The following is a 17,256-nucleotide window of genomic DNA, read 5'->3' on the forward strand; positions in this document are numbered from 1 at the left end:
TATCTTTATATAACGAGTGTTGTGTATGGAGCTTCGCTTAAATTCTGCTGATTATCATGCGTCGGATGTTAATCTTTGGAGGATTGTAACGGTGATAATTTTTTGCCTGGTTAAAATTATTGTTGCTTCTTATGTTCCGCAACTTATAAATTTGAGCAGAAATGTTACGTGATACAAATGCGAATATTCTCGAGTATTTAACGAGTGCAATTTTAAATAAGATCATAAATTGAAAGCAATATGGAGCTGTCAGATTTTTATCAGACTACGTAATGCAGCTTGTGATCCGAGTGTTTGTGTTATGCGGGACTCATACCAGTATTATAGTAGCGTAATAAAAGCTTTAACTAGTTACCACACACTGAGCGTTTCACTTCCTAAGCGCGTTAATGATTATGACAAAAACATTATTTTCTCGGACGCATAAACCAACGGTCAATATACCATAACTATAATTCACCCGTCATAATGTCTGCTTTCATCAATGTTTATGCAAATTGCAGAGTTATAGTTGCTTAGAGAAATTAGCATTAACCGTGTTCTGTGAGGTGACATCAAGTAACAGTTTTCACATTCGTATAATAATAGCTTCGACGTAAACGTCAATGTATATTTTGCTTTTGAACTTTGTGTTATTATCAATGATAATTATTATTCCATGTGCAAGTGATTTATTTTGGAAAAATAGGAAATTGATGAGACAAACTGTGACACTTTAGAAACCATCGCTCGTCTTTCTTCGTTCTCCGAGTGTTGTCTTCGATGGTTTTTTTTCCTCGACTCTCCCCTGTGTATCGGATCATCGCGCCGAGTCTCGTTTGCAGTCCCATCTTTTCTGCGACGAGAAGGAGAATGAGGGACCGTGGTAAGAGTAGCCTTTGGCGGTGCGATTATTCATTGAGACGTTGATTGCGCGCATAGCAGACGTGTATACCCTACCATCGATACCTCCAGCCACCAGCCGTCCAGACGAATTTCGGTTCTTACCTTTTAAATCGATCCTTTAAACCGCGATCGTACCAAGTAATCTCGCAGCGTGCATTACGCCCTTACGGTCTCTAAAAATCTCAAATAGCTCATGAATATAAAGTATTCCAATTTGTCTCCCCCGATGACCAATGATCGGCATGTGGTACGCGCTCTATCAATCATCGGCTCGCGATTTATACACGGTGATATTACGCCTGTGACGCTTAGAATTAAATCCCGGACGAATCGATCTTCAGACAGACAAAAGTATCATGTTCGCTGGTGTGCACGCGCGCGCGCGCTACATCTCCGCTTCAGATTTTATTCACGATCGGTACTTGGTACGATAAATCTCATCTCAAGATGTTCCCACATCTCGTCTTCCAGTGTCTCCCTGTTGACTGATAGCGTGCCATCAAGTTCGCGTTCAACTTGACAGCACGCGCTTGTGCGGCATCAGAGAATTCGATACGACGAGCGATTCGATCTTCCGACTTCCTCGAGGATTAACTCGGAGTACGATGCAGGTCGCAAGAAAATGATTAACAGTTATCGTTCATTGATATACGATGGACATATGTGACGTGGCAACTATCGCCATGAAATTATTACATTGTTCTTTTAAAATATGGCTGAATATCTTAAACGGTTAACGTAAATATAACGAAATAATAACAGGTAAAGTTCAGAGATTAATAGCATTATTATTGGATCTTAGAAATTTTATTGATAATTTTTATACTGATGTGAAAAAAGCTTACACAGACTTTTTATAAAATATAATGACATTATTGATAATTATGATAATATATGGTGTTATATAGTATTTTTTTGTTTTGAGATGTATCTTTCTTATTTGTCACAACACGCATAAAAGAGAGATTATATCATTATATATCAAAATTATAACTGTACTATTGGAGTAAGACATAATATTTTATCCCTTTCCTCTCATTTGTCATTGGCAATATCCGTTGTAATGACTTGATATCTAAATTACTACGTCAATCAAAGTTGATCATATTGACAACCGTCCACGCGCATTTTATGTACGTTACGGTTCAATTGACAGGACATTCGTCGCGCGAAACGGAAATCGAACTTTGAACGATAGCGAATCGCGGATTCTCGCGTGGGCGGCCCGCACCGGCGATCGACCGCGTCGAGCCATTAATCCTGGCCGGGGCTCGCGGCGTACGGATCGGAGAAACAAACCGCTTGTCCCATAGTGAGATGGTATCAACGTCAAAGCGCGAAAAATGGTCGAACGAATAAATCGCGCGTCGAACCTCACACTGCACGGACCCTCTCGAACGGCGCGGCGCCTCGCTCCTCTCGATTGTTCTCCATTGACAATCAATCCTTTCCAGCTCCACAGGACGCCACGATATTATAAAGTTCTCTTCTGATGAATTTTCTGAGAAACGTTTTAGCTACATCATACTTACTTTATCACAGTCGAATTTATTAGCGCTTTCCAATTCGCGTGATCTTGCAGCTAATTGGCTGTAAAATATTTCATCTTATTACACGATTAATCTCTAATTATACAATTTATGTAAAATAATGTTTTGTGTTTTAGCTTTTTATTTATTTATTTTGCTTTATTTCGACACTTATCGTCGTTATTCATTGTTCACGTGTGACGATAAGGAATAATTTACAGTACATCGCTGATATGTTGATTTCAGTTGTCCGAAGCCTGAACTTGTGTATGTCGTGAACAGTTAGACATTCTGAACTTTCGCGGGTTAATTGATTATGTATATACCTAACACTTTCAGATGCGCGGCTGAAAATTAGGTGTTAATTTTGCTCGTTAGATCACGGTCGAGAGGCGCCTCGTCGAATATTCGTGCCGCATTCAGCGGGAATACGCGTGCGTCACGCGGACGAAGATAAATTGCGGAGCTACTCGGCGAGGGTGAAACTTTCAATTAATCGCGCTTTGAATACCGGCGGCGAGTCTCTCTGTCGACAAATCGGCGACCGCGCCATTCGCTTTTTAATCACTCTTGGGCATCTCGAAAATTCAAATTAACTATACGTCGAACTCGATGACTCGATGAATCACGCTTCGAGTTGCTAAATTGTCTGACTTCCCGTAAGTTTACGCGCTCATTTCGCGTCTTAGTAGCTCGCACGAAAGTCTGGCGGACTCAATCCGTCTGTGCGCGCGTGTCCATTCACGTCGTCAAACGCGGATCGCTGCCGAAGCATCTCGCTTTATGATCGTTTCGAGAATTCACAAAAATCAGCGCCAATTGCATGCATTAGGAGCGACGTGTTAATTCGTAACGCATGCGATCGGGCGGTAAGAAAGTAGCATGCGAACCGACACGGATAGTTCTGTCGTCGCGAATAAAAATTCGGGTCTCGGCAGCCCTCCGAGCTAAGCGATCGTGTTCCTGGTTCGTCGTCCTCTTTCCTTTCGTTCGCCGACAAGCCGTGCCGCCGCGAATCTGGGACGATAAAACGAGGCTCGCGTCCCGAAACTCAAACGAGGCGGTGTCGTAAAACGGCAGGTTTCAGGAAGGTACGTCGTTACCGCGACGAAGGTCTTCATCGCGAGGTGAGAGGAAGCGCGGAGAATCGTGTGTGTGCGCGTCTCGCTTGATATCCGCCCGAATAAAAGCATCTCCGCGGCAAAAACTCGGGATACTTTCGATCGAATTAGCTCTCGCGTGCACGGTTTACTTTCGCGTGTACGCCCAAGTAATTAAGCGAGATACTCAGATACTTGTGACTATTCGACGTGGTAAATAATGTCTTTTTTTTTATTCATATACGCATAAGACAATAAAATATACGATAAAAATTTCTTAGATCATTTAATTTTTACTTTAGAAAAAATAATTAACACCGAGGCCGGTATTCATAGTCGCAAATAATTTTTAATCTTTGATTGAAAGAAAAAAAATGAGTGAATCTGTAATTAATTACGCTTTTAATCAAAGATTAAAAATGAAACTATATCTTTAAATAATTATGCGATTCATATTTTTTGAACCAAAGTCAATGAAATTTTATCGATCATTTAGTAATCTATTACATCAATGCACTGTCTTTCAGTGATATATTATTGATTCCGATTAGTGAGAGTGCTCCTTTCTCAATTGAAATCTGAAAGACAGTGATTAGATTACTGATCATCACAATTATAAATATAGCATTGCATATAAGCAATAGCTCACTTATTTCAATTTAAAGAATATATATTAGCTTGAAGATTGATGGAGCTTACAACAGTTTATTTTAATTATGCATCTTCAGGTCTTTGTACAATGATTCAATTGAATTGATCTCCTCCAACTTGGAGAGTGAATTAGATGCATCTCCTAGTTGGTATACAACGGTTCTCCAATCAAATAATCACTATCGAGATACGCCTTTTGGTGCGTCAAACGACGATTTATCCGAAAGGCTATTCAACCTATTCAACTCTCTTGTGCATATATTGTGGACCAGGTGGTCGAACGCGTCACCCACTCCCACGTGCTTGCGGTCCGCGTCATTCTTTTCTCCAAACGTACACGGTATCGGTAATTGGCCGGCGTTGTAGCCGGCGGAGTCATAACGACACCAGCACCGCGGTCCGAGGGGGTATCGAATCGAACACGCCGCGTTTTCCATAAGCGATAAGCGATCGCGCGGTCCACGCGCGCGTGAGAAGATGCGCCGCAGATGCGGAAGCGCGCCTCTCGGTAGAGAGCCGCGCGCCACGACGGAACCTAAATACCTATCGCCCGTTAGGCGTGCACGCTTTGGCGTGTGGAGGTGAGATAAAACGCACGCGGTCCACGTCGAGGTCGCGACGCGTGAGATCGCTGCATGCTGGCAGCGAGGAAGAGAAGGTGGCGGAGGTGGAGGAGGAGGCGGCTCGGTGCAACGTTCGTTTGCACGCTCGCACCTGACTCACCTCATCGCGCCCGCGCCCGCGCACACAAACACCTCACACACACACACACATACATACACGTATACGCGCTACATGCGCACACGTATTTACGGTATTTGATCGTCGTTCACTTAGCACGGCCCAGTGACCCGTATAACCTAAGGTCTGCTTATGATCGAAGAGGTTTCCGTGTATCTTTCCCTTAACGGGACGGTACGAGACCCAGTGTTGCATCTTACGACGATCGTTTCGGTAGTAATAGTCGAGTGGCGTATCGAATCCATTAACGATATTCAAATCAATACAAGTGTCTTTTTTAGTGCGCGCACTAAGTGATTTTTTCACTTTACTTCGACAACTCCGTAGCCGATATCAGAGTCGTGTTCACCGCAAGATGAGAATTTAGCGTTAAGTGTACGGCAAAGGTCTTAGTTTCTCGTAATACTTTCCGCTGTGTAAATATTTATAATCTCACGAGGCTGTAAACTCTTTTGAAAGTTTATTTCGTATGGATACATTGGTTCTCTACTTAGATTCTACATTGTGTTTTTATTTGTGTCAAGCAAATGTTGTCAGAGATGTTGCAATTATAAACCAGAAGCTCCAAAAAAAACAAAACAATCGTAGATAAGTATTTATCAAGAGGATCTAGAGAGAATCAAAAGAGAAAGAGAGGAAAATGTGATGATAACGAGATTGCTCTTCGCGTGTCTCGCTTCTTACAATCTCATGGTTCTTACGGCGATGTCGAGAGCGATGATCGTCCTCCGCTAATGTCGATGTACGCAACGCTGGCGTGATGAATCATCACAGCGTTAATTCTGCAACGAGCGCGAGACGCACGTCGCTTTTGGTTTAGCGCGCGATTTAGTTTTTACTTCCCACGTGCTTCCACGCGCCGCTCGCGGTAACCGATATTTTCGATCGACGCGCGCGAAATGACACGCGCTCTCCTCTCTCGCGCTCGAGACGAGTTCTGAAAAATTCGTAATTGGGTTAAGCGTCACGCTCCGATCGCGTCGCGCGATGAAAAATTCGTACGCCCGCTTTAAATACCGGCGGCTTTTAATGCATATAATTCCCGGATGATGATATATTATAATCTTTTTATGGCCGACGCGGAGTGTGTACATTAGTTAGCGCGTGATTTAACTTTCATTTCCCACGTTTGCCTCCCCGATCGATAACTCAACGTTCGGAGAAGTTGCAAAAACGTCCGGTACTCGTCTGACGTATCTGCATCTAGTAAAAAAAAAAAAAAAATCAAACTTTCCGTACCGTAATTATTCTTATTCGCAAATGATTTACTGCTAATGGACAGTCGTTCTTAATCAAATCGATGTGCTTGCTTTCTTTCAATTCTACATTGTCTTTTATTGCATAATATTATTTTTATCAGGCAAAAACTGTTTATTAGAAAATCAGGACGTGACTTTTGTTTTTATATTCCGTTCGATCGCGTGTGTCCGGCGAAATCGAACGCTCGAGCGTTTTGAGTGGACGCACACTGCACGAGACATAAATACCATTCTCTAATCTGTACAATGCACATCCGCGTATATCCGTTCTTCGCATATTTACCTAGAAATCGCGGCGGTGTGTGCGTGATTCTCGGGCGCGATCTATGCGTGAGATAAATCGTACACGATCGAAGGCGATACGCGAAATTCGCGCTGTCCGCTCCCACATTACCATCCCACAGACAAGCGGTTTGCACTCTCGGAGGATCCGCGTTGCACGGAGCTGTATATGCACGACATTCGATCGGCGGCTCACCTAACGCGGCCCAGTGACCCAAATAAGCCACGGTTTGCTTATGATCGAAGCGGTTTCCGTTTCTCTTCGGAGGAGCCCAATCATGCTCCTCCGAGAGGTCCACCTTCTTCTTCGCAGAGGCGAAGGTAGACCCTCCTTCCTCCTCGCTCCCGATGCTCGTGTGTATACAGCTTCTGTCTCATATCTGCAAACATCGTCGGCGAGCATCCCGACGTTCATCTTCATTTCATCTCGAACGCGATCTCCCGCGCGATAGGACATCTGAATAATATGAAGTACCGTTTGAATTTCTTGCGAGAAACAATTCTGAGACTTGGAAAATCGGCGATTTCAGTAGAAACTCGTAGGACTGTTTATCTTGATAAAAAGAAAGTATAAGTAATTATTGAATGACGTTTAGATTGGTAATGTTCTTATCGCACCCTCGATCCATTTTAGATTTAATTCTAAGCGCGATAGATCACGGCGAAACTCTTTTTGTTCTTGTCTCTTTCTTTTCCACTCAACGTTTTCCCTGGCTTGTCTCGTCCACTTTTCTTCGAGACGCGTTCAGCTCCGGTCGCTGCCGTTAATTATCGCGTATTTTTCGCTCACTGACGCGGCATGGTGGGACGATTAGCCATTTATCACGCGCGACGCGAACGTAGAAACGATCTAATTATCAGCAAGATCTTCGACGTGCGCGTCGTCGTAAATTCCCTTCGAGAAACACGCTTCGGTCCACGACGGCATTTGTGTGACAGGTGAAACGTCCGCGGCAGATATAAGACCGTGACGGAGGGTGACATCGAGTCAGGGATCATACGCGAGTCGGATTATGCAGATGAGGCTAATGTTCGATTAGGAAAAAGGACGGAGAAGTCGATAAATGGAATCGAATTTATCTTATTGCTCGATCGCGATTTTTAATCGGGCTGGTATTTTATTTCCACGTAACAATAATAAGATTAATGTCTACTATTTAGAATGTCTCGATGCCAGATTCGAATCCAGTTCCAGTCCCTCGCCGTTGCTGCAAATTACCGTTGTCGCTTTTGACAACCTGCTTCGCGTGCAAGTTTTCCGTTTTTTTATCACCTCTCTCTCCGTTCACGCGAATGTCTAATTGAGACAAGTGTCTGTAATATATTTTGACATTTCGAAGGTATATTACGTCTATTACATTCCGCAATCTTTTTCATCATAACTGGCCAACGGCAGAAATGTGTGCCGCTCAAATCGCCGTACGGACGATTAATACTTCGACCGGAGCAAGTATTAAGTCGTCATAAGTCATAAGCAATAATTCCCCGAGCGATACGTCCATCGTTTGTTTGAGAGTTCTGGAGCATGACGGCAAATGTGGCAATACCGAGCGAGAGCACGCGTTCGACATGGACCGATCGTTATCAAAGAATCACTCTTGTCGCACGATCGTTCGGTTATGTCATAACGAAGCGCGATTGCATAACGAGAAATATCGCGAGCATCGATGGAGATTCTTCTTGCCGAGGAATTGCGTAAGACGTGACTAGCCGATAGTCGCCGACCTGCGAATACGTACTATTGTCCTGTTACATCTGTTGCGTGAATTGATGATCGAATTGGTGCGACGTGTATTCTCGACGGCACGTCCACGGATGTGCGTATGTAATATTGCTGAGCTGTAAATAACTCCTTGCGTGGCTGCAAAGTCAGGAGAACAGCCGCGCTTTAATCATCTGGCGAATTCGGATGCGCGCAGCGAATTTACAGTCTAAGTACTAAATATCGACATTTTTATGCGCCGAACAAAAATATGGGCACTATTTTTCGAGAGTGAAAACTTGCCTTTTATCTGCTCGATGCAAGTTCGCCTTCGTCATTATGAGAATCCCATTTCTCTACCGGATACTCAGCCTTCGACATTAACAATGCGAGAGCATGCATACATATATGGTTGTTAAGAGAGAAATAGAAATTTTCAAATGTTTTCGCCTCGTAAATATTAGTCTTTAAAGAAAAGTTGCGAGAGGGAGAGAGTGCAAGATAATTGTTATGTCCAATGTAAATTATGTCTTCGTTCCTTTTAAGACCGGTTACACTTTAAAGCATCATTTTATGTATATGGTCTTGCCTGCGACTTATTCGACAGCTCGTTAAAAAGAAGAAAGCACCGAAACGATTGCAGTTGAACGATAGAGTATCAGTCAACAACTGTATCCCATTGCTTGTTACTTTATTGGCTCTTATTTCTGAAACTAATGTCAGAAGTTAATCACGATATCATAAAAATAATTAAATGTCCCGAATAAAACTCTCTCTTTTTCTCTTTTTCCCTCTCTGCTTCTTTTTATCTAAATTTACAAAAATGTTTTCATGGACTAAAGTTTACGGACAATTGTAAGTCTATATTAGTGATGTTTTATCAACTAAATTAATCCGTGTTTATTTTTCTTTAATTACAGATATTATCGTGGTTTTGCAAAAAAGGCGAGGACATTCTGGCGAAGCACGCACAACACTCAGCGACGAATTTGTCGTCGGCGCGTCTTCACGAGCGAGAATTCGAAAAGTTTTACTTCACGTCGATGGTAAGTAACGTTGATTGTCCCATAGTAGCTAATGGAATCGAAAGGAGAGCCCCAAGAGGAATCAAGTCGCTCTCCTAAGAGAAGATTTCACTTTTTTCGCGACCCATTGAGCCGCCCGTCACGCTTCGATGCGAAAGAAATTCCGTCGCGGAGGACTCGAAAGGTGGCTGCAATAAGCGCGAGATAATAAAAGATTCCTTTGTGACAGGCGGACTGTTGCAAAGACCCCTGCCAAGTGTGCGCGCTTCCTCCTTTTTTTTATTTATCTGCCAGCGGAATGGAGAAATAACGCGGAAGAAGTCGTGACGACGACAGTAAAAAAGAGGGAGGCGAAAATGATTATTCCTCTCGCACCTGTAGACTTAATATGGTCAGAAAGCGCATTCTTGAAATATCCGGAATAGAGTACGGTGCAAAATGACGAAGTATTTATTCGTTCCCCGCGGAATGTTTGTGCAAATTAAAGGACCTTAACCCGTTGTGCTTGAATGGATTTGATTCTGGCCAATTAATTTGTGGAACTCGAGTATACTTTTCGAGCTGTTTCTTATGTTTGCTCTTTTATCACAGTCTCTCATTTAAAAGAATTTCTTAGAACTGTTTCACGTGATTTACAAGATGCGTAAAGCATGAATAGAAGACTAACAGCGGACATTTATTTGAAAAACGTGATTAATGTGATTTTTATCTGAAGATTTTTTTATACCATTTTATAATACGCGAATTATCTGATGATATAACTCTTTTTTCAAGAAGAGCAGTGTGAATATATTTAGTTGAAAATACTTGTGAAAGAATTATCACATTTGCACTTTTAATTTTTTATATTATTTTTGTTGCTCGAATAATCTTTAATCGTTTTACTTAGAATAGTAAAATAATTTGTTACATTATTTTCTCTTAAATTTGTATATACATATGAAATATTTGTTATGAAAGATTTTAAATTTTAATTTTATAAGTCTTTTTATAAAAGATTTCACAAAATATGCTTCTAGAATTTATAATGTATTTCTACTCTCTGTAAAAAAGAATTGATAAATATTAATCTATTTTTTAAATTGTTTTCTCATATTGTTTATAATGCGTAATAATTCAGTATAAATGCAGCAGATTACTGTATTATCTACTTAACTACGAATCTAAAATCGTTTCCTACTCAGTCGGTAACAGAATTTCTTTTTGCATCTCTATTGTTAAACGTAATCTATAATCTAAATTAACGTGAATTTTATTCACATTTTGAATATTTTATTGATTATGTAAAGTATTGATTATGTGTTTGGGATTATTAGTAAATCCATTTTAAAATATTCAATAGAGCTCTCTCTATGATCGGTAAGTCAATCGGCTAATCTCGTGGCGCCGTCTGCTGGGATTTCTTTCGAATATTTCTCAAACCGGTACAAATCTTCATAACCGACTGAACGTAGCGCGTAAATTGCTATCATTCGAGAAGGTTACAGTATAACGACGATAATTATCTGTCTCTTGACTCTAGACACTCTAGTTAATCGACAAAATCTTACAGACATTGTGCAATGGTCTGATTTAATAGCGGCCATTAATTTAAAGTAGTAGAAGTCGTCTCTCTGAATAAGTTCCACAATTAGAGTCGTATACTCACTACTTAAGTAAGATGGATGATGGAGAGTCGATTAACATTCTATACGGCGAGTGAAACTTGAAATATCCGCTACTAAGTGCATACCGATGTTTTTTTTCTTATCAATTGATGGCACGGTAACATATCCGTGAGTTTCCTTGCTTCCGTCCTCTGATAACTGTTGCTAGAACTTGTTGCGATCTCGACCTTCGAACTGACTGTTTTCCATTGATTTTTCAAAACTTTCACAGTTGTCAATATGGTATAGTTTCTTAAACATGCTTTAATTTTTTATTAGCTAAAGATTGATTAGAAGGTCAATTAAATCAACAAATTTTTTTGTCACATCGATTACTTATATGAAAAAAATCAATTTCTTAATTGCCTCATAATCATAATTTTGTTTAAAGATGACAAAGTGAAAGCGTATGTTCGAGAGTAATTATAACATAAAAACGCATATAAATGTGAAAATATTCGACAGATAAAAAACGGTAATCTGTAATCGAACATTACACGCATTTCCAAACATAATTAACGCGCTTATCTGAAATTGAGCACAGCAATTAAGCGAGTCGAACGATCGTAAATGTTACACTATCGGCGTTATGTGATAAGTCACAACTTAGCGCGATAATAACACGTTGATCCTCGGCTGGTCCGTGTGTCGTGAAAAATTTATTGCGAAAGAAATCGGTGTTTCGCGGACGTTTTTCCTTTTTTTTTTTACGAAAGACTTGTAAACTTTCTCTCGGCGGTAGTGCCGAAGTATTACGCGTAGACAGTTTCAGGGCGCAATAAAGGTCCATCGATGATCCGACGGACAGTTGTTACTTAATTAATCAGTTTTACAGCGATGCGAAACGTTGGGCGAACGATCAACGAGATTATAAAAGCCGGTCAAGTCGACGATGCAACGGTCGGTTGTGCGTGGACGTTAATTAATCACGTTGCACCCACTTCAATTATCCGTTTCATGCAGGATGCGCTCGGGCGCGCGGGTCATTATCCAAAAACGTACCATCTCTCGTGCCCTCCCCCTTTTCACCTTTCTTTCTTTTACCTCTTATGCGGCCCAATGACCCCCATTGCTACCCACACGCCGTCATAATTGTCACCGATTATTGCCGCGACGGTCGAAAAGCGCATTATTTGGGTCATCTTGACGGAACTGGAACGGAGTTATTGGCGATTTATTATTGAACGATCTGCACGCGCGTTTCAATCCTGTACGACGAGCGATCGGTATATGGAGCAGCGAGTAATTATACGACGCTGCTCGACGGCGGGTGCACCAATTGAAGCTACTATGAGTTTAATGCCGATGAAAATTGCGCCTAACTGTTCACGTTATCGCTATTTTACTCGATAGCAGCCAACTTTATGTTGCGTTGAGGCAATGGTAATCGAGACATATATTTCGACCTCAGTTTTTTCCGCTAGTATTTTCTACCACGATTGGTAGATATCGCACGAATTTAGCGACCGCAGACGTCAATGCAAACGTACAATGCAATTGCAGATAAGAATGCAAAAATTATCGTAGACTTTGGATGAGGTAAGCGACAAAAAATACTATAGTCAGAGCTGCGATCAAAGTACAAAACGTTGTTAACACGACGACGATGGAACGGAATAGTGCCGAGAGACCAGCAGGGAGGAGTATTTGTAACAATGTACACAGTCGTTCTCGTAACCCAATTACATGGCGCACCGCCGGCGGAAAAGGCGAGGAAGTCACGCCAGGAATAAGAACGAAGCATTATGTCGGCACCTATAATGGCGACGATCGCAACTCGTGAAATTATTCCAAACCGTCGATTCTGCTTCTCAGAAAGAAATTCCATCGAGTTTAGAAACTGTCACCGCGATCACCGTTACCTCGCGAATTGCCGCGTGATCGCGCACGATTGTTGCGAGCGTGCCTCGCGTGAACACTCGACATCGGGTGTAACGTACGCTAAGGAATTTGGTAACGATCGATCGTGAAAGTGGCAAGAGTCGTACGACCGAAATGCAATTCAATGCAAACGAAAACAGAATCATACTCGCGACGCTTAAATGCTAGATTAATTCTACCAACTCTAGAACTTACATTGAAAAAAAAAAAAAAAAAATGAATGTACTAGAGCATATTTGAAAAAGATTCAGAACGAATTGATTACACAATAATTATTTAATTATTAAACAATCCTATCTCTATGAATAGAATGCAATTTCGTAATTGCATAATGTGTAGCCAAGTCTTACACGTTTAATTTATTAACAAGTATGATTGATCTCACGTATTTTTTACTATTCAAGAACGTTATAATGATTTGATAATGATGTCAACGCGTCAGCTGTCCTTTTATATATACACTTCAATATAATAATCGCATTAATACCTGTGTGTAAGAGGTATTCGTGGCTATAACGTTACATCCGGTCAACGTGCTTTTCGATACCACCGGCGTTGAGCGCGTGTCATGAATCGCGATCGGGGAACCGTTTCAAAATTCAATTGCAAAAGCGCGAATCGGCACAAGGCGGTTATGCTCGTTAGCTCACCGTACTTCTCTTACTTGATGCGCAACTTTCCATCATAATCGGTCGTCACGCGATAATCAAGGCGACGATATGCTGACCGCTATCTGATGTGCTGCATAGTCGGAACATCCTTTTCGCAATACTTTACGTGTGATTTTCACAAAAATCCGGGTCGTAATTACTGAGCTACTTAATTTACTGTTGACCTCAGTTGGGATCTCAACTGGTTAGTCGAGATGATATCGCACATTGAATCGTTAAATAAATAAAAAATTAAATCTTAGATTAATGATTTTTAAAAGAAGAAAACAAGTTTAATCGTAGAAAATTAGAAAATTAGATAGATTCTGTTGATCGAACCTCCAACGCAGTGTTCCTAACCTTGAAAAATTGAAAATTTTTTTGAAAATTTTGGGAAAAAATAATTTTCTTTTTATTTTTTTTATTCTCAATGATTTAAAAATATCTTTCTTAATTGCTCTAATAAAAAAAAAATTATTAATAAAGTTCGCTGTCATAGTCATTTTTTTCTATTATTTTTTTGATAAAAAAAAATTGGAAAAATCTAATTTTATTTTCGATTTTATTTTTCTAAAAAATTAAGAACATTAATCCAAGTGATCGGCAAAATCTTCGTTGATCAGTTCACACGGTACAATAACTTAATACGACAAATGTCTCCCATGCTTTTGAATAAATATAGAATTTTATATTTTTTACTATTTTATTTATTTAGAGTTCTCAAAATAAAATTTTTTATGTTTAAGAGTCTCTTCGAGTCTATACATTTTAATAATTTTGCACTACGATACTTTGTTTTTATCTTGGAAAGAATGGAAGCTCAAACTTCTGCGAGCTCACTTCAATCGCTAACGCTCACTCGGTGTCAATTCAATCGAGTGTGTTTATTAGGTACTAAGTAGCATTTACACGGGGGGCACACGGGGATCCCTTCAATTTTAGGGGGCCTATCGCGCGGAACTGCCTACCCGCGTGAAAGCATGTAATCGCCTAATCGTGCTCGACCCCACGCGTAACACCCACTTAATGCACGATAGATTTATCTCGGGCAAAAGGAAGACGGTCCTCCCCGTCTGAACGCAACATCTGTTGCGCGATTAAGTCCCCGTCGTTTAATCGATTTGCGACGCTGTTCTGCTGCAGAAATCGTTGAAAGCTAGTCGTAGTATTTTTGGCTCTTACGCGCGACAATTGCAATTTATTTAAAAATATACCACATAAATATGCTCGTAAAATTGACTTTTAACCGCTCACAAACTTTTAAACAGAACGATAAGGTATCGCATACTTTTTTTGTCGATAAGAGAATGACGAAACGCTTTGTCAACTAATTTTCATTGCAAATTTTAAATAAAATATGCGTCGATGTTTGTTCAATATACTCGTACTTACACGAAAGAAAGTTTTCCTGCATTTAAAAAAATTATCTAGATAAGGGGATTTGAAAATAATTTTCATCAAAATAATTATAAGTATAAGATATTTAAACATGATGAGCAATGCTGCAAAAATTATTTTCATGATCTAACAAAATTCTTTTTAGATCATTTGGATTGAAGTATCTAGCAGAATTTTTAAATACTTCAGTTAAACCATTTTTTCCGTGTATTTTTCTTTCCAATTTGTATACATCACAATTATTTAAATGATCGATATTTTTGCATTACTGGAATTCGCTTATTTAGTCGAGCACTTTTCTGTGCGAGTTGTACTACATGTAATATCACGTGAAAATTATGTTTTCTCAAACAGTTCTTCAAATCTGATATAATTATATCGCATGGCCATCAGAGAGTTATTCAATTTCATGTGAGCCCGTAAAAATGGCGACTCAGTATTGTCTGTGAATTAACTTCTTCTCATGGCGCGCAGTCGCACAGCACAATGGTCAACGTTGTGTTACGCAATGCGCGTTTTACACTCGTGTTTCGAAGAAGAAACCGTAAAATGCCCCGCCTTCTTAGTGTTAATGTAATGGGTCACGACAAACCTAATAAACAAAGCCTGAGAGACCTTGGAACGTAAGGCGCGATTGTGCGGGAAATTTACGTTTCACATGCGAATTACGTCGTTTTCACTCTATGACATGATATCTTAGGAACACTGTCTTTGTTACTGTCTTTATCGTGATAGATCTTTATCTCAATTTTGATTCATTCATTGTTGCAAAGGAATTTGCAAACATGTCACTAGATAGAACTTACATTTTCATTTAACAAATGGTCTTATCGTACGTAACCATGCAAATAACGATAATGAACGTAAACAATTATGGTATTGAAGTTTAATGATACGTTAACGAGCAACGGGAACAATGCCAAAGCAGTCAATAAAGTATCAATAAAGTTTTACGATCATGCAATTAGCTTCTCGCCGCCTATTGTAAAAATTTTCCAGCGTTTGTCGAATTACGCTAATTAAAAATTGCTATTTTTTAAATTTCTCGAATAAATAGATATCAATTTTATTTCAAATTAAAATTCTACAGCATACACTTGTTTAACTTGCTTAAAGATAGTTTCTATTAAATCAGTATTCAATTATATATTTCTTTTATTTTTTATCTATTATTTTTTTTATTAAATTTATTAAAATAAAGTAAATATGCACACATAGGTCAGTAAGTTGCAAAAGTGGTATAATATGCAAACGAAACTTATTACTTTAAGGATTGAACAAGTAAATTGTATCTTTTTTTTACTAAATGGGCATGGTATAAATGCATTGAGAAATGATTTATGGTCATTTATAATACAGTGAACAAGAACTCGACCACAGTTCGTTGGGATTGAAATCATACCCGAAAATGAATGGAACGTCTATCTGTCACTTTTTGAACAATCCGAATAAATTCTAGTGGTTTTGGTTTCAATGAACCGTGATTGGATTTTTGTCCAATCTAAATAATCATAAATATTCGTTTGTTACTTGTTTTCAATGTATTTAAACCTTACCTTACTCTATTTGAGCCAAAACTTGTTTAATCTTTAAAATAATTAACTGGTTTTATTCGCAGATTATATTACTTTTACGATTATTTACTGACTGATCCATGTATATGCGCAGATCGCGTTTCCAGAGATGATACAATATGAGGACATTTATTTAACAGAACCAACTTATTTTGCGTGAATGTTAAAAAGTAATTATGAATATAACCGGCGTTTTAAAATACTGCCTTCAAGAATTATAAAACTTACAACTTATTTGGTCTAAGAAAACGTCAATTTGAAAGAACGACGTAATTCGTGCTTGAAATATCATTCTACACGCGCGAGACGCGTTTCTCACAGTCGTCGGCGCGCGGCTCGCTGCCAAACGGAAGAGAAAGGAAAGCGAAATGGGAGGTGACATCCTGCGAAGGTCACCTAGGGACACCTCGAGGCGTCTCACCTTCCGGCGTGAATTATGAGACGAACGCGAGGCGGGTTTCGCTCTACTTCAAGCCGTCGATTAACCCACATTCCCGAAGAGCATCGAGTTTTATTTTTTTTTTTCTATTGCACACCTACGCGCGTAATCATCTATGCGTAACGCGCTTTCTCTATCTTTATCGCACCTTCCCAGATGAATGTTGCAGCAGGCGCGAACCCGCACGCTGCACTGGCGTACGCACACGCATGCGTGCGTATGTAAAGAACCCGTGTCGTTGCACCGCGTATTTATCGAACGACATAACTCGGCATAGTTTCAACAAACCCCGTTCGCTAAACGCTTCTTCGCACCGCAGACAGATTTGTTAGAGTGAATCAGCGCATCGCCGGTGACGGCTAGCGTATACAAAGACCGCATGCTCATTCTTGAAGTCTAAACATACGCGAAACGAATGTGCGATGTCGAGGAATTTCACCATTCACCGTTACGAAATTGTAAATTAAGAGTATACGTTGAAATTTAATAATGCG

General features: G+C 40.0%; 1 protein-coding gene across 2 annotated transcripts in view; it reads left to right on the plus strand.

Annotated features, from left to right (window-relative positions):
* The window catches only part of LOC105201882, a 289,517-nt gene that overhangs the window by 233,537 nt on the left and 38,724 nt on the right, over positions 1–17,256 (plus strand). For both annotated transcript variants that reach the window (XM_011170150.3, XM_011170151.3), the window contains exon 13: positions 9,070–9,195. In XM_011170150.3, the coding sequence (XP_011168452.2) occupies positions 9,070–9,195 (126 nt within the window). The remainder of the gene's footprint in view (positions 1–9,069; positions 9,196–17,256) is intronic.

The sequence above is a fragment of the Solenopsis invicta genome, chromosome 9 (assembly GCF_016802725.1).
Source record: "Solenopsis invicta isolate M01_SB chromosome 9, UNIL_Sinv_3.0, whole genome shotgun sequence".
In the NCBI taxonomy this organism is placed as follows: Eukaryota; Metazoa; Arthropoda; class Insecta; order Hymenoptera; family Formicidae; genus Solenopsis; species Solenopsis invicta.